A 26,986-nucleotide genomic window follows, 5' to 3' on the forward strand; every position below is an offset into this window, starting at 1 on the left:
GGGGGGGGGGGGGGGTGGGGGGGGGGGGGGGTGGGGGGGGGGGGGGGTGGGGGGGGGGGGGGGTGGGGGGGGGGGGGGGTGGGGGGGGGGGGGGGTGGGGGGGGGGGGGGGTGGGGGGGGGGGGGGGTGGGGGGGGGGGGGGGTGGGGGGGGGGGGGGGTGGGGGGGGGGGGGGGTGGGGGGGGGGGGGGGTGGGGGGGGGGGGGGGTGGGGGGGGGGGGGGGTGGGGGGGGGGGGGGGTGGGGGGGGGGGGGGGTGGGGGGGGGGGGGGGTGGGGGGGGGGGGGGGTGGGGGGGGGGGGGGGTGGGGGGGGGGGGGGGTGGGGGGGGGGGGGGGTGGGGGGGGGGGGGGGTGGGGGGGGGGGGGGGTGGGGGGGGGGGGGGGTGGGGGGGGGGGGGGGTGGGGGGGGGGGGGGGTGGGGGGGGGGGGGGGTGGGGGGGGGGGGGGGTGGGGGGGGGGGGGGGTGGGGGGGGGGGGGGGTGGGGGGGGGGGGGGGTGGGGGGGGGGGGGGGTGGGGGGGGGGGGGGGTGGGGGGGGGGGGGGGTGGGGGGGGGGGGGGGTGGGGGGGGGGGGGGGTGGGGGGGGGGGGGGGTGGGGGGGGGGGGGGGTGGGGGGGGGGGGGGGTGGGGGGGGGGGGGGGTGGGGGGGGGGGGGGGTGGGGGGGGGGGGGGGTGGGGGGGGGGGGGGGTGGGGGGGGGGGGGGGTGGGGGGGGGGGGGGGTGGGGGGGGGGGGGGGTGGGGGGGGGGGGGGGTGGGGGGGGGGGGGGGTGGGGGGGGGGGGGGGTGGGGGGGGGGGGGGGTGGGGGGGGGGGGGGGTGGGGGGGGGGGGGGGTGGGGGGGGGGGGGGGTGGGGGGGGGGGGGGGTGGGGGGGGGGGGGGGTGGGGGGGGGGGGGGGTGGGGGGGGGGGGGGGTGGGGGGGGGGGGGGGTGGGGGGGGGGGGGGGTGGGGGGGGGGGGGGGTGGGGGGGGGGGGGGGTGGGGGGGGGGGGGGGTGGGGGGGGGGGGGGGTGGGGGGGGGGGGGGGTGGGGGGGGGGGGGGGTGGGGGGGGGGGGGGGTGGGGGGGGGGGGGGGTGGGGGGGGGGGGGGGTGGGGGGGGGGGGGGGTGGGGGGGGGGGGGGGTGGGGGGGGGGGGGGGTGGGGGGGGGGGGGGGTGGGGGGGGGGGGGGGTGGGGGGGGGGGGGGGTGGGGGGGGGGGGGGGTGGGGGGGGGGGGGGGTGGGGGGGGGGGGGGGTGGGGGGGGGGGGGGGTGGGGGGGGGGGGGGGTGGGGGGGGGGGGGGGTGGGGGGGGGGGGGGGTGGGGGGGGGGGGGGGTGGGGGGGGGGGGGGGTGGGGGGGGGGGGGGGTGGGGGGGGGGGGGGGTGGGGGGGGGGGGGGGTGGGGGGGGGGGGGGGTGGGGGGGGGGGGGGGTGGGGGGGGGGGGGGGTGGGGGGGGGGGGGGGTGGGGGGGGGGGGGGGTGGGGGGGGGGGGGGGTGGGGGGGGGGGGGGGTGGGGGGGGGGGGGGGTGGGGGGGGGGGGGGGTGGGGGGGGGGGGGGGTGGGGGGGGGGGGGGGTGGGGGGGGGGGGGGGTGGGGGGGGGGGGGGGTGGGGGGGGGGGGGGGTGGGGGGGGGGGGGGGTGGGGGGGGGGGGGGGTGGGGGGGGGGGGGGGTGGGGGGGGGGGGGGGTGGGGGGGGGGGGGGGTGGGGGGGGGGGGGGGTGGGGGGGGGGGGGGGTGGGGGGGGGGGGGGGTGGGGGGGGGGGGGGGTGGGGGGGGGGGGGGGTGGGGGGGGGGGGGGGTGGGGGGGGGGGGGGGTGGGGGGGGGGGGGGGTGGGGGGGGGGGGGGGTGGGGGGGGGGGGGGGTGGGGGGGGGGGGGGGTGGGGGGGGGGGGGGGTGGGGGGGGGGGGGGGTGGGGGGGGGGGGGGGTGGGGGCGGGGGGGGGTGGGGGGGGGTGGAGGGGGGTGGGGGGTGGGGGAGGGGGGGGGGGGGGGGGGGGGGGGGGGGGGGGGGTTGGGGGGGGGGGGGGGGGGGGGGGGGGGGTGGGGTGGGGGGGGGGGGGGTGGGGGTATGGACTACAATCCCATCAGCCCCTGCCAGCATGGCCAATTGGCTATGCTGGCAGGGGCTGATAAATTGTAATGTAACATCTGGAGTCGCAAAAAAATGCTCCTGGTGTCTGGAAGGCTGAAATGGGCAGCCCAATCCAGACCCCCTGATGGCTGGGGCCAGCACCACTGTGGTGCCGCTCTGTGGCTCCAGAGGGCTTTTTGGTGGGCAGGGAAGCAAAATACAAAGAAAACAGTCCCCACCACCGAAAACCCCTCCACCGGGCTCATGATCTACCAGACCGCGGCCACACAGCCCGGAAAACCCACAACAACCAGTTGAATCCGGCCGTGAAAGCCTTTGACAATACAACGTTTTGGACTGTCCTCTCTATCTCCTAAGTCACAATGCTGCAAAGTTGCCACAAATAACTGCCACAATGGCAGCAAGATACAAAAGATGGACTTCAATCTTCAGCATTTCTTTACCCAAAGGCATGCAACCAGTGATCTGGCCCAGCGCCTTGTTTTCAAGTCTTTTCGCCCTGCTGTCCAGTTTAGCAAAGCAGAATGAAATCATGACGTAATGCGGGCATCAGCTTATGTTTATTTATAATACTACATCCAAAGTAACCAGAAAGCTAGTACACTCCAGAGCCGAGGGATACACTTTTATAATGTCTGTGTCTTCATTAAGATTTCATCATCCACCCCACACTAAAAAGCCTCTTCCTCCGCTCTGTTGTATCTGCTTTTACCCAGATCCTGGTTCCGCCATTATTTTTTTTAATCTCCCGTTCCCTACTTTACATGCACTCTCAAATTTTAAACAAGCAAAATTTGTGCATTAGTGTGTCTTTTTCATCTATGATTTATGAATGACAGGTTCCTTGGTGCAGCCTAATGGCATGAGAGGGAGACATTATTTTAAACATTAAAGTGAAAACCATTTGCAACTATGATAAGAGAGGTCTGTTGACATTAAAGTTTAAAACTGGCGCAAGGTAAGAAGCGAGCTGCCGTGCCAACAGGTGAGGGCCCCGTGCGTGCTGTACGTAACAGGAATTTGTTCGACACATTAGCTGTCTCTCCTTCTCACTGTTCCACAACCTGTAGTCTCTGGTGCGTCAAACAATACATCAAGTCATCAGCAGCAACTGGAGTTGAATCGCTTAAAAACAACTTAGAGTGCTGTGCGGAGCATTCACTTAATCAAAGCCCCATTTTATCTGCGGGAAATTTTCCTTCGCATTTATGTCAGCAAAATATATTTTTTTTAATGGAAAGGTCTACGGCGGAATTTGTTTCTTTCATACTTCCCGTATCATTTTTCATTACAGTTATCCTTCTAGATTGTGCGGTGGATTTACAAAAAACAAAATAAAACAAAATATTGATCAGTTGTACTGTATGTTGCATACGAGATGCTAGCTCAGAAAATAAAAAAAAATACTGTAAAGCTCAAAGACAGAGGCGTAGGAAGGGGGAAAAGCTCCCGGTTCACTGGTCCCCATTCTGCCCCATCCCGCCCCCAGAACGCCCCATCCCATCCCAACCACGCCCTAGCCACACCACCACAGGGGCACGTGCCCGATACGTCGCACCCCCCTTAACCTCAGAGCTACGCCTCTGCTCAAAGATATGTTATTTCATCCCTTATTTCATCCATGACCTCAAAGAGTTGCACTGTCAATATCACATTCTGGGACTGGTCACCATTTTGCTTTGTACTCCCTGTTTCAACATGCAAAAGTGCACACCATTAAAGAGGAACCAATATTGAGATAGTTATTACCCCTCCACACACACATATCCTAGCCATTGGGTCAGTCCTTCTCCTTCATTATCAAGGCTTTAATTAATTTTGTAATCCAAATTCTCTGTATTGCCTCATTCCCTTCTGTTCTAGGTGCACAGGAGCAGTCGGTTAAATTCAATATTGTTCAAGAAGCAAAAATGAAAGCCAGGGATAGGCTAGAAGGTCAAAAAGACCCTAGAAAGGGCCCCAGACATCCCTCATCAAACTCCCCAATGGAGTGTATGATTTGCCTGGGCCAGCCAGTGACAGTGGCCACACACAACTCACCCATGTCAAGCCAGACCAGACAGTGATTTCTCACAACTCATCTAGGTGGTTGCAGCCACTTGCCCACATCAGGTGGTGGCTGTGGCTGCCATCTGGTCTTCCCAGCCAGCCCAGTGGCAATGCTGTAGCCAAGCCAGGTGCTGTAGCCTCCACCTAGTGGAAAGCTTGGCCAAGGTTTGGCCAAGTTGCTCTCCTTACCTCTCTAGGCAAGATCATCGGCCCACTGGAACTTTTTCTGGTGGCCATAATGGCTAACCTGCTGCTTATGGAAGCCCAAGGCATTAGTATGTAGAGTTCCAGAAGTTCTGACTGGTTGCTGTAGAAGGAGAATACTGGCATAGACAGATCAGCCAAGGCAAGGTTCAAAAGATCTCATGCATATTTATTAATTTCCTACATTTATATCCCTTCTTTCCTCCTCAAAGGATACCCTCCTCAAAGTGGCTTACAACATTCCCCCTCCTATATTTTGTCCTTACAACAACCCAAGTTAGGCTGAGAATATGTGTCTGGCTCAAAGTCACCCAGTAAGATTCCATGGCAGAATGGGATTTCAGACTGGGCATCTCACTAGTCCAACAACACTAGTCCAACAATAATCAGCACTACCAGTCTGGCTCTATTGTTAGTAGACCATAGCAGTGTCCTTGCACTAACCAGTTTATAGCAGGCATTGTCGATTATTTCCCATCCCACGTACCACACAGTGCCACTGTTTTTGAATATTTGGAGCAAGGCCTGTCCCACCTAATGACAAATCAGGTGGAGACATGACATTGATGATCTTCCACTGTTGCACCATTATTGCATCACTATAATTGTCAACGGCTTGCCCAGTCCTCTATGATTCTGGTTTTTTTAAAAAATATTTATCTAGCTATTGACCATCATTGTGTCTTATGGCAGTGAATCCCACAAATTAAGGGTGTGAACTTTCTTTCATTGGCCTTGAATCAATTACAGCAAAATCCTAAATTTAACTGGCTGACTAGATAAATTTGTGTAGACTTGCAATATCACTTATGGAATCAGAGGATAGTAACCACTTGAGTCCCATTTCCATTATTATTTATTTTATCTATCTCTTGTGTACATTCCATATCATCACAGTCTGTGTATGCAGGTGTGTGTACAGTTCAGATATTAACCCCACTGATATATTCTATAGCAACTGGCTATTTGTGCAAGCAAAGCACTTAAATGACTAGTGCAATTTGGGGGGACAGATGCTATCAGAGGGCAGCATAAACTCAAGGCCAATCACAGAAACAGTAGCTGTCTCTCTATATCAGAGGAGTAAACCACATAACAGTATCTGAGGCTGGGGGATGGGAAGTCAGTATCCTTTGCCCCTCCTATAACTAGCAGAAACGGAATAATTTTTGGAAAGTAGAACTCACTGCAGTGTATATTATGCAAAATGTGATTATGTCTGTTTCCCCTGATTGCTTAATTTATATATATATATATAAACCTTTAATGGCATAATTAAAACAGCAGCAATATACCAGAAAAATGGCGACCTCAGTGTAATGATACAATCTCCAGTACAGTTATAACCGTTTGCTGATGACAGAGCACAAAAAGTTAGCCAGCGCTTCCAATACACTTGCAGAACCACAATCCAACATCGTTACCACAATTGATAGATTAATATTATCAATGGGGGGTTTTAACCACGGGTTTAGATATTTATTCCTGGCTAAACTGTGTAACGGGCAGTGTAATATCACGTGTTGGATTGATTCTTCGTAAGCTGAACTGCAGGGACAAAATCTTTCATTAAAAGGCACTTTCTGTATTCTGCCCTGAGTGGTAGCTGAAGGGAGAATATTGCACCTGGCAAGGGTCAGGGCTCGTCGCAATTTGGGTTCTAAGACCAAATGGAAATACTTGGCCATGGTATAGGGTTTTAATGGTATACCCAAGTGCAAGGGAGAGCAGCGTTTATTAGCCTGCTGCTTAATTTGTTAATGAAGTGCTATCAAGTTGCAACTTATGGAGACCCCCCCCCCCTTCCAGGGCAAGGGGAAAGCAGAGATGGTTTGCCATTGGCCTCCCTCTGCATAGCAACCCAGAGCTTGATGGTTTCCCATCCAAGTGCTAACCATGTCCAACCCTTTTTATCTTCCAGGCTCCAATGAACTTGGGTTAGTCTGGGCTATTCAGGCTGCTTGTTTATCTGTTTATTTGATTACTTTAAATTAATTCATACCAGCCTTCCATTTTTCTTGGTGCGCAATTTGTATGTGCATCAAAATAGTGCAGAGAATACAGTCTTGATTGTAAGGCAGATCGGAACAGCTTCTAATATGAGAGAATTCTGGTCCTAGATGCATATCAGACTGCAAACTCCTAGAAGCAGCAAAACAGATCGGTACCCACTCCTACAATAGAGGAGCACAGCGCAGCGCAGAAATACTTTTCTGTGGTCTTCTTTGAGAACTGTGGCATTCTGCTCTAGCTTGTCGATACCTTTTCAAAGCTTATCATACAAACTGTTTCCTCCCAAGTTTGATTCTGGAATCCGTTCAGTAGCAGTTATATTATCCCTCTCACCCAATGATAATGCACTTTTTTTTATTTTCCTGGAGGCAAATACTCGAAGTAAATCCCAAATACAAAGTAGCAGCTACTACTGTCATATGCTAGCTGGCAGCCAGCAGTTCATATCCAGAACCTGTTAAGTTTTATCTGGTTTCTGGTGGTTTATCAAACTTTAATCAGGTTGCACTTAAAAAAGAGACTCACCCAGAGTTTCACTTGTCAGGAAGGGGAAAAAATTAATAATGTCAAGTTGTAAGAAAATTGAGATATTCCATGCTTTAATGCACCCTTGAACCTTCCTTTTTTTGGACACATGTACAATGTGCGAAAGTATACATTTGTATATAATGATGTATCTCCATGCATATGTTGCACAACTGCAAAGTGCTTATTACTAAATTCTGGAAGCCTGGCTATTTGGGGTGGCGGAGAATTAGCTACAAATGAAAAAAAAGCAAAACAAAAGTAGCAAACAGCCACTGCTTTCAGGGCAGAGTTACCTCTGAGAATGCAGGTTAAACATCCCTGCTCCACCATGTCCAAAAGCAGTTTGTTTTTACCAGTATTTGAGCACATGTAATAAACATCTGAGAACGGAGTCTGAGATTTATGATACATTTGTCCTTTCGTGACAGAGACAACTGAGCAGTAGCTAAACTGACTTCTCAAAATTTGCACAATGTGACCCCCCACCCCACGCCCCAAAATTCCTTTTGGTCACAAATTAAGGGCATCAGCCCATTAAAGTCATTATGAGATAGAGAAGATCCTTCTGTTCTAAGTAGCATGAACACTGTGGCAGAGAGACACAGATGGAAATGGCCAACATCAGACTGAATTGGAACACAGGTGTCATGGAAGGTGGGTTCAGAGTATCAGAGTAACTGTAAATGCAGGTTGCTGTAACATCTATGAAGGTTTACGTAGAGGCTGAGATGTGTAATAGCAGTGGGGGATAGTCACACAGCCCTTCTATTTCAGTGTGACCTCTTCTCCTCTAGGGGTGCCATGCACAATAGAAGAAGTGGTGCGTAATTCATCTGAACAGCAACAAAAATGAGCATCAGTCAGGACCATGGCATATTTTCTCTGCACACACACATTTTGTGCAGCAAGTACAGACAATGATTGAGACTTGAGGTATGCATATATCTCTGTTCTCCATGTCATTAAAGAACACATCAGCTGTTAGGAAGGATGACTCATTCCCCAATGCAGTCCAGCCCCTATGATTCAACAGACATGACCTTTTCACTAGTAGCATTATTAAACTCACAATAATGTTGTCTTTGGATCAGGAATTTTGTCACCTGAAACCTCGGAACCCAAGAGAACATAAGAGCAGCCTCACCGGATCGCAGCAGTGGTCCATCTAGTCCAGCATCCTGTTTCATGTGGTTAGCCAATCAGAAGTCACTGTGAGTCCTACAAGGAGGCTATGGAGACTATTGCTGTAGCACCACCCAGCCCTGGTTTCCTTTGAATGTGAAGAATGGGAAGACCCAGTGTCCTTCAATTTGTTTCATCCCTTTTAAAAGCTGACTGAGTAACTGGTCATCATTACCTCATGGAATGCAGCAAATTCCTCAAGTTCCTTCTTCATTCAAAGGATAATGGATTACTTTTGCCTGTCCCCAGTCTACTGCCTGTCACCTTACTAAGATGTCCCTAAGTCCTGGTATTATGGGGAAGGAAGGCAAACATCACTCTGCACACTTTCTCCATGCATCCATAAGCAATGACCCCTGACTTACCTGGGGTTGCATTTGGAGCCCAGGGCCAAGAGCATGGAGGGGAGGCCAAGAGGCCAATGTGCCCCAGTTGCATGGTTCCTTGTTCTTCCAAGGGTAGGAGGAGGGGTGGGAATGTCGGGTGGTCCTGACAAAAGGGGTCATTGGCTGAGTCTGCCCTGCCCCCACATACTTAGTTATGCAGTCATGTGTGTCTCGCCCTCTTGCCCACATTCTTAATTGCCTGTGAAGAACTTAAGTACTAAAGTTATATATTTATTTAATTTGTATACTGCCCTCCCCCGAGGGGCTCAGAGCGGTGTTCATATTCATTTCCAGTTTGAATATGAATTTTGGATCCACCCCTGCAAATTTACAAATAGCTCCATTTGCAGGACCCAGTGGAAGGCAGATCCCACCGATCCTACTTTTACCTTGTGCCCCAAGATCATCATTTTGGGAACCCAGCGGGCTACAGAGGAGGTAGAAATTGACAACAAAAAATGCCCTCCAAGTGATTAGCTGACATCCAATGACCTTTGAATGCAAGAATGTTAACCAACAAATATTGTACATACGTAAAACGAGCTTCTGCCGTGCTTTACCTTGTAGATTTTGCAGTGGCAAAGTCATAATGCCTCCTGCTGCAGCTGCTGCCACCAGCCCTTGGATATTGGTGAGATTAGCTGTCGGCAAAGTGAGGACCAGTCCTTGCTGGCCCCCTAGCTGACCAGCCATGTTGAAAGGAATAAGGATAGGTTGGTTCAGTGCTGGAGTGCCTCCTGGCATCACCCCTGCGACGGCCGAGGCTAACTGCTGAGCTGTCAGTAGTTGCTGTAAAGAAACAGAAAAACCAGAGCTTAATGTAGAATAAACACATAGGCAGAAGAACAGATTCAATTGCATTAGCAAGAGCCTGGGAATTTCACCTGTTTCCCTCTATGGACACACATAAGAACATAAGAACAAGCCTGCTGGATCAGACCAGAGTCTATCTAGTCCAGCACTCTGCTACTCGCAGTGGCCCACCAGGTGCCTTTGGGAGCAGGATGTGAAAGCAATGGCCTTCTGCACACATAGTCAGTGAACAAGGGAAGGGGAATTGGTGGGGGCCATCTTGTGTTTTTTTTCTAATCTCCTTCCTGACTGCAAACAGAAGATCCTGGGCATTGCCAGAGGTGCATGCCAAAGAGTAAGAGCCAAAGAGCCAAAGAGTATTTTGCCGTTTGCCTCTTAACCTGTGTCGTCAAACTAACCAAAGACAAGGTAAAGTTTTGTGTGTATTTGGTTTATATTATCTTTCCACTTTGTTGTTGTAAGCTGCTTTGAGTCCATTTGGGGATAAAAGTGGAATATAAATATGAAATGAATAAAAAAAATAACAGTAAAATACAATAAATGGAGGGTAGAAGATAATGTGCCTGATCCCAGACTCCAGGCTCATGTGGGGCTCCCACAGGCCCTTTCTGCACAAATAAAATGTTTTCAGGTAGAAGAAGAAGAAGAGAAGAGTTTGGATTTATATCCCCCCTTTCTCTCCTGCAGGAGACTCAAAGGGGCTTACAATCTCCTTGCCCTTCCCCCCTCCTTGCCCTTCCCCCAAACACCCTGTGAGGTGGGTGGGGCTGAGAGAGCTCCGAGAAGCTGTGACTAGCCCAAGGTCACCCAGCTGGCGTGTGTGGGAGTGTACAGGCTAATCTGAATTCCCCAGATAAGCCTCCACAGCTCAGGCGGCAGAGCTGGGAATCAAACGCGGTTCCTCCAGATTAGATACATGAGCTCTTAACCTCCTACGCCACTTCTGCGTAGGAAATAAAGCATCCTCTTCGAGGAGTTCCACATTGTTTTTAGCCTAAAATGTTTGATTTCCAGCCTGGATTTTTGTGATTCTTTTTCTGAAAACGTTTTCAAAACATTTTCACTTGCTTTGTGGTCTTCTTAAGATGTTTCCCGTGCCTTTCCGTAGTCCCGGACTTCCTCCCTAGCAACATTTTCTGAGCTCGCTTTGTCGTCTTGCCTGTTTATTTTCAATGGGCTTTTAAAATTTTTATGGGGTGGTGGTGGTGGTGATGTCTTTGTAGCCACGAAGACACCCCCTCTGAAGAATCAGCACGAGGTTGTGAAGCTTCAAAGCATCAGATCCCCTGAGCTTTACAAAACGAAACAAGCAGAAAATGGCAGCCAGGAATTGTTTTGAGGAGGTGCGTGCAAACCAACTCGGGGGATTGAAAACATTTTGCAAACATTTTCAGGGACTTGTGCGAAAAAGGCTGTTGTCAGCTATTTCAGATGCAGCTCTGTTTTCCATAATCGGAAAGGCCGAAGCCTCACATGAATACAAGCACTGTATTCCTGGTTCATGCTCAAACCCTGGAGACCCAGATGATGAGCTGTGAATGATAAAAATTTAATTTCATTGAAACTTGACAGAGAGCACATCTTCATTGCAAAGTGCTTGGCCTCTTCTAAGCTGTTTCAAGCTTTTGATTTCAAGGATAAGTCTGCAATTGTAGGTCGGGTATATGTTAGGAGTTCCCCACTTTTTTGAGCTTGCAGGCACATTTATTTATTTATTTAGATTTACTCCCCATCCTTTATTACAGTCTCCGTGCGGGGTTACCATAAAACCCATAAAGAGATCCTTCCAACAATATAATAAAATCCCTATAAAACCCAACCATGAAACCATAAAACATGATAAAAACTCCGACCTAAACCACCCCTAAAAATGGGGGAAGCACAGAGGAAGGGAGATGGAGCCAATCACGGAATGTCAGGGAGCGAGGTTCTATGTAATTCTAATAGTGCCTCTTCAGGCAGAAGCTCTGCATAGCCAATCAGAAGCCGACTTGGCAAAAGTCTCACTTAGCCCCACCTATTTTCTCAAAGCACCTGGCGGGCATCAAGAAAGGGTGTTCCTTTCATATTCCCCATGTTGCAGCTAGATAAAATAATGGAAAAGTATAACTATTCATTAACAATTCATAGAGGTCAACATAATTCATGCCAATGGTGGCAAACCTATGGCACTCCAGATGTTCATGAACTACAATTCCCATCAGCCCCTGCCAGCATGGCCAATTGCAGTTCATGAACATCTGGAGTGCCATAGATTTGCCACCAGGGATTTATGCTGTCATTTAAAAGAGTAGTTGATTATATATGTTGATCACACACACACACACACACACACACACACACACACACACACACACACACACACACACACACACACACACTCATTGTTAGGGCATCCCTAACAATAAAGGAAGGGCAGGATAAAAAAAATACAGCTGAGAGAAGGGATATACACAACCAACTTCACCATCATTTTTGGGGAAGAAAATCTGGTATTTGCAGAAGTAGTGGTTTAGAGCTAAAGGTTTAGAACTCCAGACCACCCTCCCCCCCCCCCCCCGGAACTTCCCCTTCCCCTTCAATGTGCAATTCTGTGCCAGATGTGCACTGTGGCATCCCACTCTTATGAGTGCAGGTGCTGCAGAGCTCCATGGCACCAATTGGAGGCATGGATGCTCTCTTCACCGATGGGGGTGCCCCTTGCACTGGTGGGGTGGGTACTCCCATTGGCATGAACCCATGCCACATTCAGTGGGGGATTCGCCCCTCCCACTCTGGATTGGGCTCTAAAGGTGTTTATTTATACCTTTTAAAATGGCATGTATGGCAAGGATTAAGGTTTATACTTTAAAGCCTTGTTAACCAGATGGAATATAATTACAGTTGTGTTCAGATATCACATTCAGGCATCATAGCATGGTTAAGAGCAGGGAAAACAAACCCAGTTCTTCAGTATAGAGAACTGGAGAACTGTGGTTTGTTTTCCCCACTCCTCCACATAAACCTTGCTGGGTGACCTTGGGTTAGCCACAGTTTTCTGCATACTCTCAGTCCCACCTACCTCACAAGGTGTCTGTTGTGGGGAGGGGAAGGTGATTGTAATCTACTTTAAAACTCCTTACAGGAGAGAAAAGTGGGGTATAAAAACCAACTCTTTTTAACCAGCATTAAAATGACATGTGCATAAAACAGTCATAGCTGGATCTCATCTACGCCTGGCTCCTGTTACTCTCTCTTCCCATGATGAGTGCATATGAAGGAATGCCGGTGGTTACTCATGACACACATTTGCAAGTGAATGAATTCACTGCGTTCCCATACAGTAGGATTCTAAGATGGCACTGAATCCCGGTTCAGATTCCTGGTTTGTGAGGGGAAAAGCAAATTCTGATTATTTCCCATGAGTCTCTGCGAAGAGAGGCAGACAATAAACAAACAAACAAACAAACCCATGTGCCAGAGTTCCTAAGTCACGGGCAGCCAGACTTGGTTTTTAACTGGGATTCTTTAATTGTACTGAGCAAGAAGAGGAAAGAGAAGAAGGGAAAACAACTTGTGCATGTGACTCCAGCGACAACCCAGGTTTGTGCACGTGTCAATTGCATGTTGGTTAAATGTGACGTCTGAATGGAGCTCAGACATCTGCATCTGCTTTCTGTCCTGTCTTGGAAGTGAAGCAGGTTGCCCATGTTACCCAGGTTGCCTTTTTCCATCTCCGCCAGGCTCGACGGCTGGCCCCCTATCTCTCCCAAGTCGACCTGGCCACTGTGATCCATGCAATGGTCACCTCCAGGCTGGACTACTGTAACTCGTTCTACATGGGTCTTCCCTTGAGACTGATCCGGAAACTGAAACTGGTCCAGAATGTGGTGGTGCGACTTCTGGTGGGCGGCTCTTTTAGAGCCCATATCACCCCGGTGTTGCGCCGCCTACACTGGCTTCCAGTGGAATTCCGGATTGTTTTCAAGGTGTTGGTGTTAACCTTTAAGGCCCTTCACGGCTTGGGACCCTCATACCTTCGGGACCGTCTCACCCCATATGTCCCTTGTAGGCCTTTGAGTTCTGCTGAGACCAACTTGCTGATGATCCCTGGCCCCTCTGAGATGTGGCTGGCCTCTACCTGGGCCACGGCTTTTACGGCCCTGGCCCCTGCCTGGTGGAACACACTTCCATCAGCGGTGCGGGCCCTGCAGGATCTTAGTGATTTCCGCAGGGCCTGTAAGACTGAATTGTTCCACCGGGCTTTTGGGTAGGCCAGCCTTGTGTTTTAGGATTGGATGTCCCTGTGTTGCGTGCTGTACCATCATTGGCACTACCGGTGTGACATCTTTCGGTATTGTCTGTCCCCTCCCGGCCTTGGGACTGGGAGCCATCATTAGTATTATTAATATTCTTTTACTGGGTTTTAGAATGCTGCTTATTCTGAGTTATGTATTTTAACTATTTATCACTTATTTATTGTGCACATTGTTTTAGTTGTGGTTTTGTTGTACACCGCCCAGAGCCCTTCGGGGGTGGGCGGTTTATCAAATTTAACAACAACAACAACAACAACAACAACAACAACAACAACAACAACAACAACAACAACAACAACAACAACAACAACAACTTGGTAACTGCCTGGATATGGGGCTACCAAGCAAGTCCAGCAGGGTTGCTTGCAGAGGCAGGCAATGGCAAACCACCACTGAGCATCTTTCGCCTTGAAAACCTTACAGGGAAGCTATATGTCTGCTGAGATTCAATGGCACTTTCTACTACCACCATCTATCCTGGGATAGGTCCCGGAAGTGGCTTGTGAGATCTGCTGCATCTGGGACTGCTTATGGCACCCCATCTAGGTCTGACTGCAAGGAGGCTGAATACTTTCTTGAAGAAAAAAAAATTGACCAACTTCCGAACAGATGTGCTTACTCACAACAAGCCACAAGCTGGGGGTGGTTATGTAACCCCCATTCTCAGAATGGGTTGATCCAGAAAGGGGTGGAGACTCAAAGCTGCAGAGCTCATGTAGTTTCGAGGAGACAAGGCTACCAGACTCGGACCTTGATTTCTATAAGCCTTTAACACCTTGTTAAGGTAACTGCAATGTTGTTGGGAACTACTGGGAAGGTAGTTGTTTATTTTTTGCTATGTTGTAAATGTTGGAGTTTATTGTTTCAGGGCTTCTTTTTGTGGTTGTAATGGGTGAAAGTTCTCCTGGAAACCTTCATCATGTTGAATCCTGTTCACCAAGCCCTTGGAGTCTTCAGGAGCCAACCCACTTGCAAAGAAGAATTGGACTTGGCAATATCAGTAGACTGTAAATATAAGGACTTGAAAATGCAACCTGAACAGGACCTTGAAGTGTGATGTTAAATGTTATATGTTATAGGTTAAGAAAGTAAACCATTTTGTTTTTAAAATTTGTTGTTGCAAACTCATTCCAAGTTCTGACCCACAGAACCCACAGACAGAGGTTACAGTTACGCATCTGCTGGCAGAGAAAGTGACACTTTCCTTTCTTGTGATGCATTCAGACATCACAGGAAGTGAGTCCCTCATTCATGAACCTGGGGCTGATTTCAGCCTCTTTTCTTTAGGACAAATGTCTCCAATGCCCTTACACTGACAGCATGTGGCAGGCTTTCTGAACAGAGGCCCCTTCCGCACATGCAAAATAATGCGTTTTCAAACCACTTTCACAACTGTTTGCAAATGGATTTTGCTATTCCGCACAGCTTTAAAGAGCACTGAAAGCAGTTTGAAAGTGCATTATTCTGCATGTGCGGAATGAGCCAGAGAGTCTGTTGGTTGCTGTTGATTTCCTCTGATTTTTTTTCTTTCTTTAAATCCTTCCTAAATATGGCAGCGAGGCTAGTGACAACCCCCAGGTGTGTTTTAAAATTGTGTTAAACAGACTGGATATCTTTGACACTCCTGGAAGAAAAATCAGATCAAACCCATTCACCAAATATTTCCTAAGAACCTTAATAAGGCAGCTTCTGAAAAATTAACAGGTACTTATCTTATCAGAGGTACACACAGTGGGTATTTCTGGACTGTAAATTAATCTGGTTTAATAACTATTTCCTCTTCCCAGGGAATTCTGGGTTCTGTGGTGGTGGTGGGGAAATAAAAAAAACTATCTAACTGAATTCTCAGCTCTCTTGTCAAACTACAATTCCCAGCATTCTTTGGAGAAGCTAATTTTTAACTATCAAAACCATATAGACCATATAGTGTTAATACAGGCAGAAACTGTGGGCCAGAACAGTTGCCAGATCTTCCCTAATAGTTGACTTGAACTGGTTTACAACACTTTCTTAAATTTTCTTACAATTGCAATATAACCTGCATCAATATTTATTGGTGCCAAATATTTGTTGGTGCCAAATGAAAAGAAAGGTAGTTTGAAGTGAAGTCTGTACATGAAACCTAATCATCTAACCCAATAAGCTAAATTGGCATCAAAATTACCCAATGTTCTTGCAACAGTTCTGTCTAACACATACATACTTATGTGTATATCTAGATATCTACATCTATACTTATAGCTGAAATTAGACTCAAGTAACTTAAATTTGGGAAAACCTCAAGTTTAGCTTGCTTACAAAGTATACAGAATGATATGATCATTAAAGAAAAAATGCCATGCAAACACTTTCTCATCTCACACACATACAAGCACAACTGCTATTCACAGAGTCTCTACACAGTTTGAATTAAAGCATGCAGCCAATCACTTCTGTTTCATCCACTTAGCTGACTGTTGTCCATTAATATTTGTGTTCAGAAAACTCCATTTATATATATAGGCTAAAGGCAAGAAACTAACCTGGGGCCCGACAGAGAACGCTGGGTGGGACTGACTGGGTTGGTGTTGATCAGCTGGGCTGGTGTCAGACAGCGTTGCGTTTCCTCTGGCTCCTGGAATTCAAAGAGAAAGCGCTACCTTAATATCTTTGCCTGGGGACCAGCACGTTACATTTTGCTGTGATGTCACATAGCATCAAGCTGAAAATGATATGCTAAAGCGGTTTATCAATAACTCAGGCGCTCAAATCACTTATCAGCTGCATAAATTATGCTAACGCTCATTCAGGCCTGGCTATTCACTCGCGGAAGATACAGAAATCTGACAGCAGTGAAACTGAAGCTATCATCAACACAGTTGATGTGGGGCTGCATTATACACTCATTTACATAAAAGCACATGAGCTTGCCGGGTGGGAGGAAGAAAGGGTACTTTTTTATGTTAAGGTCTCGTAATTTCACACAGCGAAAATCATCTGAGCTGAAGACGCGTCACTTCTGGTTTATGTCTCTGTGAAGGGTGGTTGTTTTTTTTAAAAAAAACTTGCTTAGTAAAATATGCAGCACCTGCAGTTGAAGCCCTGTTTAACTGGGAGATCTGAGCCAATTAGGGAAACCATGGACAGAGAGGTGGAATTTGGCCAAAGAACTCATCTACGCACTCGAGGAGTACTATTCTGTTTTGTTTGGCATCAGACGTCTTTGTTTTGTCTGCTGTTCCCTTGCTGATTCTCCTTGACCCTCCTCCTCCTCCTCCTCCTCCTTCTTCTTCTTCATGTGTCTTTGCTCATCTTAATTACTTTCAATTATTTTTGTACATTCTGTGTTTTGAATTTGTACTAAAGTTTCATTGTTTGCGTTTCTGGGGATTCTGTGATGAGTAGAGAGGCAGACTAAAATTTTACAAATATTCTAGGTGGAGGAACATTTTCCTTAATGCTTCTCCTTATAAAAAATCTCTCTTGAGCTTGCAACACCACTGTCCTGATTTAAGCTTTGGCAACGCTACAAGGGCTTGGCTTTGATCTGGCTAGTGTGGACATGAGTAGGGTTGACAAGCTCTAGGGCATAAGTGTCAAACTCGCGGCCCTCCAGATGTTATGGACTACAGTTCCCATCATCCCCTACCAGCATCATGCTGGCAGGGGATGATGGGAACTGTAGTCCATAACATCTGGAGGGCCGTGAGTTTGATATCTGTGCTTTAGGGGGTGGCTGGAGATCTGCCAGAATTACAGTCTACAGAATTACAATTTCCGTGTATCAGTGCCCCTGGAGCAAATGGCTGTTTTGGATGGTGGACCCAATGACATTATAATCCACTGAAGCCCCTCCCCGCCTTAGGCCATGCCCTCCCCTGGCTCCATCCCCCAAATCTTCATGAATTCTCAACCCTGACCCCTTCCACTGATACCCTGTTTTCCCCAAAATAAGACATCCCCTGAAAATAAGACGTAGTAGAGGTTTTGCTGAAGTGCTAAATATAAAGCATCCCCCGAAAGTAAGACGTAGCAAAGTTTTTGTTCGGAAGCATGCCCGATGAACAGAACACCAGAGCATGCAGCTGTGGAGCAGAAAAATAAGACATCCCCTGAAAATAAGACCTGCATCATTTGGGGAGCAAAAATTAATATAAGACAGTGTCTTATTTTCGGAGAAACAAGGTAGCTGGACGTGCTTCTGTACAACTCCTCACCATGCTGCCTCGCTTAAGTAGCCTGGCCAAAAGAACTGACTCTGGCAGTTACCCATATGAATGAAAGTGATCACACAAACAGTTCTCATTCTGTTTGTGTGAGTCATGTAAAAGGGACCCGCAAATTCACACAGTATCGCAAGTGAGTCGTTCAGTCATTCATGGGAGCAGCCATCTGCCACAAAACACATCTTAAGATCCAACTCCTCCGCTATCCTTCGAGCTAGATCAACTATGAGAGGTTCTCAAAGGCTATCGCTGCCATTTTTTCCCCTGGCCTGGCTCATATGTTGAAAACTGAACAGGGAAAGCTTCTCCTGGTCCTTACATCAAGGCTTTGAACATTTCACCAGCAACATTTCTCTGTGTTGGGGCTGCTGACGCAGGACCGGGAAAAAATGGTAGCAGCGTCATCTCTATTTGTGCAGGAATTATCTCAAAATCAAAGTTCTCCTTTAAATATCCAAAGTCCAGGTTACCGAAAAGTGTTGCCACGTCCCCCTTGGCCACTGGTGGGAGATGGAGTGATGGGGCTGCCAGCTCAAGGTTGGGAAATTCCTGGCTATTTGGGGGTGGAGCCGGGATAGACCAGAGACTTCAGTGGGGTAAAATACATAGACTCCACTCTCCCATTTTCTCCTGGGGAATTGATCCCAGTCATCTGGAGATGAGTTGTAATTTCGGGAGACTCACAGTTTCCACCAGGAGGAGGAGGAGGAGGAGGAGGAAGAGGAAGAGGAAGAGGAAGAGGAAGAGGAAGAGGAAGAGGAAGAGGAAGAGGAAGAAGAAGAAGAAGAAGAAGAAGAAGAAGAAGAAGAAGAAGAAGAAGAAAGAAGAGTTTGGATTTATATCCCCCCCTTTCTCTCCTGCAGGAGACTCAAAGGGGCTTACAATCTCCTTGCCCTTCCCCCCTCACAACAAACACCCTGTGATGTGGGTGGGGCTGCGAGAGCTCAGAAGAGCTGTGACTAGCCCAAGGTCACCCAGCTGGCATGTGTGGGAGTGTACAGGCTAATCTGAATTCCCCAGATAAGCCTCCACAGCTCAGGCGGCAGAGCTGGGAATCAAACCTGGTTCCTCCAGATTAGATACACGAGCTCTTAACCTCCTACGCCACTGCTGCTCCTGGGAACCCCTGCTTTGAGGGTTGTACAGGATAAAGCCATCAGTCTGTATGGTGAGTGGGAATGAACCAGATTCGCACAGAGACCTTGTCAAAGGAACATAAAGGGTTTATTATGATATGTTTCTATCTATTGCTTTACTGCTGTGCATAGGCCTGCTTTGTCCTGTATATGCCCTTCTAACTAGATTGATTTACTTGTGTTGTTTCCACCTGAACATGAATGTGAGCAACCCCACAGGCACCGCAGACTCACGCCTGTTTATGAATGAATGCATGTGCCTAAAAAGCATTAGAAGCACTGGTGTCTTAAGAACAAAGGATCTCAGGTATTTTTACTAGATGGTTTGGTATAGATTTTGTTCTATTTGTGTAGTTGGGTGTAGAAATGGAATTCTAACTCAATCTTAACAAGATCCCCTTTCCCCCAATGTTTGTCCTATGAATAGCAAGTGCAAGGCAATTCAGAACCACTTTATTGTCATACCATGGTCTGTGGAGGAAAAGAAAAGGATATGATTCCGCCATACTTATAAATTTTAAAGAAGGTATTATCTACTCATTTAAAACAAATTCTTCTATATATTCTCCAAGGGGACAGACTTATAAATAATGGAAATGTGAAAGAAATACCTCACCCACATTAAAGTACAAATAAGATAGACTGCTACACATTATTCAATTGACTTCTATCTCTATAGCAATGTGTCAATCTTAACAGTATTTTATGAGGGGATTAAGCAATAAATGCAGGGAACCATTAAGCAGAAACCTGGGAATCTGATTAATTTGTAATTTTTCGCCAAAGAAAAAAAAGCAAAAGGAAGTCTGAGATTCACATTGGTTTGGGAATACTTACAAGTGTATTGAAATTTTAATATTGATTTTGAACAGGTTAATAAAAGGATGCAGATGTTCTCATATCCTTCTGAAATGATTCCCTGTCAAAATATACTTTCTATTTAATGTTCAGTGCTATCACTGAATAGAGAAGGTAGAGTCAACTTTATAATATTTGCACGGGATTGAATAGTTGGTCATTAGAAGCCACTCCATCACTGAATATTACTTTTTAAAAATTTAAATCAGGTTAGGGGTCCATTTCGGTTCAGGAGATGTGGAATATACAGCTTTCAACATGGTACGAGATGGTGCGCTGGAGAGAGGAGTAGCCCTGACAGTGCTGTGTTGTATGTGTGTTAAATCCAGAATAAATTGTGAATCACAGCTTATAAGTACATGCAGATACAAAAAGTATGGTCACTTTTTTGTACAAATCTATTAACTACTGGCATTGTTACAACCCGTCCTGTGAGGTACAATAATGGTGCAATGCATTTAGAGGTCCCTTCTATTGTTTTCTGGGATTCATAAAGGTGTTTATGAACAATATGAAAAGGACAATGCGTAAAAATGGAAGTGTGTTCCTTACTGCTATTTTAATAAGTTCAAGATAACTGTACACCGCACCTGCTGTTAAAGGAAATGTTTGTTTGGTTGTTTTAATTATTTTTGTTTAGATGGAGGATAATCCAGCATGAAGGAGGAATAATACAACAGAATGCTTTCACATGGCTTATGTGTGTTGTGAGGATGATAATATAGACATGTCGAAACTGACAACAAAACAAGAACCAGTGCAGAAGCGGAAAGTCTCAGTGAATGAGAACTTTTATGGTTTGAATCTTGCCTTTGCTATCAGGTAGCCGTAGGGAAGCAATTCAGCCTCATATGCGCACACCCATATGCAATAGGGGGATAATGATGTGAACCATCTTTACAGCATTGCTGCAAGGATTATAAAGAGATATATGAAGAGCACTGAACCCTTGAAAGCACCAAGTACACGCTAAGCATGGTTAAGAGCCTCCACTGTGTCAATAAACATCTGCTCCCATTTAGTTAATGTGTGAAGACACAGTCCTTCCACGTGCATATAAGGAGGAGCTGCAGTGGAGGGTGTAACTATCCACTGGTTAAAGGACCCTGATGAAGACAGTCAATATGCATTGATATTCAATTATAATTGCATCATATTGGCCTTGCTTTTTCACGACTGTACTTTTCATTAATGACCAGTAGATTTCCCCCTCTCCTTTCTCAAATACCTTTAATGGCATATAAATAGTTTAACGTTAACATTGCAAGATAACAACAGCCTCTACAACTTCTGACGAGTTAAAATAACACCATTTAAAAATTAGCCACTGCTTCCAACAGCTCGTAGTTGTGGCTGTTTAAAAGATATATAACTTTCTGTTTATCTGTAATGCCTTCACTTCCATGCAGGAAGGGGATTATGTGCTTCTTCCTACCTAACTCATAAAAAGGACAATCCAACAGCATATGAGATACTGTTTCCACAGAACCCATGCCACACGGGAATTTCCTTTCTTTATGTGGGATTCCAAGGTGGCGTCCAAGGCTAAAGGAAGAAGGAAGATTTCCCCCTCTCCTTTCTTCACTGAAGTGTGATTGGGATTTTGCAGCAGCACAATGTTTTGTGCATAAACTCCCCATTAATGGGTGTCCTAGACACATCGCTGATGTTATGCAAATCCAAGTTGTAAGAAGATCGAGAGGCTGAGGCCTCTACCCAACTTGGGTTCCTTTGGAGGAGAGACCACTAGAAGCTTATGGGATTTTTGCAGCATTCGCTTTGTTTACAAATTCACAGGGACGGAAGGACTCAAACAGGACAGATCCATCATCTCACATTAGAGCTCCAGAAAGAGAGAAGAGAGATCTTGCGCCTTATGGTGCTTCACCGAACTCATAGTAGGAGGCTATATCCAGACTAAAATTTTCTATGACTGGAATTGAACTTTCCTGCCTCTCCCCTCACAGTTCAGTTCACTGGTCTCCACAATAGGGAGACAACCTGAGGAACAACCCGAATAGGGGTCTGAAGCACAAAGGAAGAACCAGTGAAAAATACTAGTTTAGCCTAGATTCAACCCAGTGTCTCTCTGCTTCTCTTTCAGTCTCTCCAGCATCTAAAGTGCCCTATCTTTTCGCACACAAACACCTGCTTGTTCCATCAGCCCAACATGAGAGATCAACTTCCCCAAGAGATGATGGACCACTTGACTAAAGCCATAAGTTCCACTGAGAAGGATATCTACAGTCACTGAGCCATAATGATCAGGCTCCAAGTCTGCTGCAGCTGATATTTGATGGAAGTCTTGAAAGAAATGCATGCTTGTATAAATCCACACTTGCTGAGGAAGAAACCTGCTAGCAGTAAGTGTGATTATTAAGTGTAAAATCCCTTTACTGTCTAGTTGTTTGAAATCATTCTCAGAAAACTGACTTTGCAGAACATGTGTCTAAGATACTTCAGCATTCTTCCTTCTATTTGGCCTTACCATAGCAATATTTCAATGGGAAAGCGATGTTTCAGATATCACAGTGGGGAGAAAATGCAGATCCTGTACAAACAGCCGATAGCTGTCTGGAACATTTATGTCTATTATAAACACCAGCAGGTTCACAAATGACTCTCATGACATTAACTGTTGAACAATAACATGAATTGCATGAATATGTTAATTGGCATGTATCGTTGAAGGCTTTTATGGCCGGAATCAACTGGCTCCAAACATTTTTTGTTTTGCTCCAAACATTTCACCCACATCTGCTTTGCTCCAAACATTTCACCCACATCTGTGGCTGGCATCTTCAGAGGCGTGCCATGATGATTTGTGTTGCTCTCCATGGTGAGAAAGCCAACACAGTCCAGAAAACTCACAACAGCCACTTTACTCAGTACTTTGAGAGAAGTACTGATCCTTATTAGACCTAGACCATGCCCAATGAAGCAAGTCATAGTATTATTCACCATGTATAATGATAGAACCTCTAATTTGGACTGCTAATTCAAAGTGTGCATTCATGGGTACTTCTTTTACATTTTAGCGTGGGGACACGATTCATAAGAGAGTGTTACAGCATTAGCTAGGATTCCTCATGATAACCAGAGATATAAACATTGACCAGGAATAGTCATAGAAGGGGCCACCTACATATATCACGATATGGACTTGCAGGTATTTGTTGCGTACAAGCGTCTAACAGACACATCACCATAAAAGATAATGGATTCCCACCCCTCAAGTGCTTTCGGACATAATTCAGCAAAATCTCAAACCGTTTTATTTGCCGGTTCAAGATGATGTTCTAGTTTATAATGAAGGGTTTGATTAGTCCATTTTTCCCCTGAAGCCACTTTAGCAATGTCTGTGAAACAGCATACAATTTCATGTGCATGAATGAGGCTTTACGCGGTCTCCAGATGAGATTATTCATGCTGTCTTTTCAGGATCAAAGGGAGATGATGTATCCTCTCATGCCCGTATCTTTCCCCTCAGATGCTGGCACTTCACTTAGCCTTGTAGGTCCTCTACCTAATCTACCCACTATATAGGAATTGCTCGGGAAACATGCTTATTTTGAAAGCCAGAAGGGAAATCGAAGGATTGTGTGCTAAGCACCAAGTAAATGCGGCAGGGTGAAAATTTCAAGCTGGCTGGAAGTTCCATTGCATCCCACGGTCCAGCAGAATTTATTCGTGGCCATTTATTACTGTCAGGGAGAAGCACAGGTGAAAACACCCAGAAAGGAAAAGAACAGCCACAAAAGATTCAGAGAAAGGCTACGATGCCATGTTTTTCCTACCAAACAACAAGAAAGAATTTTCCATATTAATAGTGACTATTTGTTATTTTAAATGTATCTAAAGTAGCCAATTACTGTACTAAACTATTTAATTTAGAGAGAATTTACCACAGGAACTGGTAGGATTCTAGGTAGGCATTATTAAAGTCCTGGGGGCAGTTCAGACATCCACCTCAGCTTACATCCTCGGAGGCCCCAACCGGAGTTGGGTCAAGCATGGGCTGACTGAATCAGGCTGCCGGACAGAGGGGATCATGTTCATGACTAGCACATATCCCTTGCTCTGGGACAACACTGTAAGGGACATTTATCTTCCCTATTTAGTGAACCTTCTTCCTTGAAGTGGAATCCATGAATCCTGTTGTAGGGCAAACCACAGGAAATGCTTTTATTAAATTGGGGTGCTGTGTGATTTCCGGGCTGTATGGCCGTGTTCTAGCAGCATTCTCTCCTGACGTTTCGCCTGCATCTGTGGCTGGCATCTTCAGAGGATCTGATAGTAGGAATGGAAAGCAAGCAGAGTATATATGCTGTGAGGTCAAAAGGTGAGGCCATATGAATAGAGTAGCCTGGCATGTGAGTCACAAAGAAGTCTATAGCATGTGAGTAACAATGAAGATAGCAAGGTCAATAGGTGAATGCATCTGAATAGAGGTATCCTGGTCTTTGTTCCCTTTGATTGCTATTGTCTATAGTTGTCCTGTGTTTGTGTGGAGCTGATTAGTCACTGTCTTGATTCTAGAGTTTTTCAACACTGGCAGCCAAATTCTGTTCATTTTCATGGTTTCTTCCTTCCTGTTGAAATTGTCCATGTGCCTGTGAATTTCAATGGCTTCTCTGTGTAGTCTGATGTAGTAGTTGTCAGAGTAGTCCAGAATTTCTGTGTTTTCAAATAATATTTTGTGTGCAGGTTGGTTTATCATGCTATTGCTGATTTTTCTGGCTGAAGTAGTCTGCAGTGCCTTTCGTGTTCTTTGATTCATGTCTGAGAGCTGCGTTTGGTGGTTCCTATGAAGATTTGTCCACAGCTACATGGTATGCGGTAGACTCCTGCAGTAGCTAGAGGATCCCTCTTATCCTTTTCAGATCCTCTGAAGATGCCAGCCACAGATACAGGCGAAACGTCAGGAGAGAATGCTGCTAGAACGCAGCCATACAGCCCGGAAACCACACAGCACCCCACTGATTCCGGCCGTGAAAGCCTTCGACAATACATTTTTATTAAATTTATGTTCCAGCTTTTTCCTGTACACAGAAAGATCAAGGCAGTACAGAAAGTAGTACATTACAACAAAATGACAATATTACGGGTTGGATCCCATCCGAAAGAACACACAATAGAAGAACCAATCCCCTCCCCCCCCTCCTGTGGCAATTCATCAAGTCCCTCCCATGTTGTTCTGCGGGGGAGGGGGTCCCCTAATTTTCAGGAGCAGCATTTTGGGGGGAGGATTTGGGACCGGCTTTGGAGGGAGAAATAGAAATTTTGTGAAGGGAATTTAGATCCAGTCATATCTGATAAATGATGTCAACCTTAATGATGACAACAACAAAATCTGGGGAAACTTGAAATCTTCCACAATCACTTGACAGAAGGATAGGAATGGCTCAGCAGGCTGTTATTTTTAAAGAGCACATCCAAAATATTTAGCACACAGGATCTCATGCTTTTTGGCTTATTCAGATTAGCCTGTGCAGTCCAACACACGCCAGCGGAGTGACCTTGGGCTAGTCACAGTTCTTCTGAGCTCTCTCAGCCCCACCTACCTCACGGGGTGTTGTGAGGGGGGAAAGGAGTTTGTAAGCCCCTTTGCGTCCCCTTACAGGAGAGGAAAGGGGGATATAAATCCAACTCTTCTTATTTCTCCCCCAGTGTTTTGCTCAGGCCCCTTCCGCACACGCAAAATAATGCGTTTTCAAACCACTTTCACAACTGTTTGCAAGTGGATTTTGCTATTCCGCACAGCTTCAAAGAGCACTGAAAGCAGTTTGAAAGTGCATTATTCTGCATGTGCGGAATGAGCCTCATCTTCACATTTGTGATCAGCTTATCAGTATTCAGCAAGATTTATAGCACCCTTGTTTTTAAAAGCGAACAACGCATCTTACTGATCGAAACATACTAAATATTTCTCAAGAGGTTTTTGGATATTACATATTCTCAAATCACGGACATCCTGATTGAGTTAGTATCTTCAGTTCGTAGACATCCAAACAGTGCCATTTTGAATAGGTTAATTTTTTTTTCTTTTCACTTCACACATTATGTAGCAACATTCTTAGGTGTCATATCTTAAGAAGCCTCATCAAAGCGATTCAGCCAGTTGCTGCTCTTTGACAAGCGCACCTATCTGAGATACATTTGCAAACACACTTCTTTGCATTCACACTTCCTGGTGAACACCTTGCAAATCTAATGTGTGAAGTGGCCCCTTCTCCCATTCATTTATTTTTCTTTCCTCACTTTCATACTTGGATTGATAATCCCTCCCCTCTTCTCTTCTCCCTATCTGTATTTTGCAAAAAAATATGCTTGCATGCTCATAGGGAATCTCAGTATATGATTACTTCCTGCACTGCATTCTGAAGGAGAGCCGAGAAGCCAGGATGCTACATGAAAAGGTAAAGAATATCATCGTAAAAACACATTCTTTATTTAAAACAGGCTAACTCCGCTTGCTCCTGCCCGGCCCTTGAAACTGTGCACAAAGATCCCTCTGTTAATGGTCCATGCATCTTTTATGAACTGGACCCTTCCCATTGTGAGTTCTGGTTTCTTTTCTGCTGAATACATTAGCACACATATAATCACATTAAGGTCACAAAGACCCTATCAATTTTCTGCGAATTCATACAATATTTCACTTGCCGTTAGCCCCGCTGAATATAGTGGTGATAAAGGTTGCCTATTAGAAGATGGACAGTTGAACGCATTATTATTTTATGTTAGGCAGCTGATCCCTAACTAAACAGGGTAGAAGAGTCTCTAAATTAAACTTCCTTTCTTTCTGTTCTTGCATGCTTGCGAAATGCCAAAGGCAGGGTCTGATAAAAGAACATATGTTAGTTGGAGCAACTGCTACTGTCTGCCTGCCAATTTTCTTTAATCACTCCCCATCAGCTCCTTATGATAGTGCTTGCATAATTTAGGCATGTTTTCTTCTGTCCAGAAAACAGGAGTATCTTTATCTGCAGGCCCAAGGTTAATCTACACTGTCCATCTTTGCAATGTCTGCTAACTGCACACATTGACAAAATTCACCCCTCTCCAAAACGAGATTCACTTAGAAGAAGAAGGGTTTGGATTTATACTTCACTTTTCTAAACCATGAGTCTTAAAGTGGCTCACAAACTCCTTTCCCTTCCTCTCCCCACAATAGACACCTTGTGAGGTAGGAGGGGCTGTGAGAGTTCTATAGAGGACTGCGACTAGTCCAAGGTCACCCAGC

General features: G+C 47.0%; 1 protein-coding gene across 2 annotated transcripts in view; it reads right to left on the reverse strand.

The window, feature by feature from the left end:
• POU6F2 (POU class 6 homeobox 2) overlaps window positions 1-26,986 on the reverse strand; it is a 491,334-nt gene that overhangs the window by 224,247 nt on the left and 240,101 nt on the right. For both annotated transcript variants that reach the window (XM_048511591.1, XM_048511593.1), the window contains 2 exons: window positions 16,064-16,155; window positions 8,991-9,219 (listed from right to left, as the gene is read on the reverse strand). In XM_048511591.1, coding sequence (XP_048367548.1) covers window positions 8,991-9,219; window positions 16,064-16,155 — 321 coding nt within the window. The remainder of the gene's footprint in view (window positions 1-8,990; window positions 9,220-16,063; window positions 16,156-26,986) is intronic.

Source organism: Sphaerodactylus townsendi, linkage group LG11 (assembly GCF_021028975.2).
Source record: "Sphaerodactylus townsendi isolate TG3544 linkage group LG11, MPM_Stown_v2.3, whole genome shotgun sequence".
In the NCBI taxonomy this organism is placed as follows: Eukaryota; Metazoa; Chordata; class Lepidosauria; order Squamata; family Sphaerodactylidae; genus Sphaerodactylus; species Sphaerodactylus townsendi.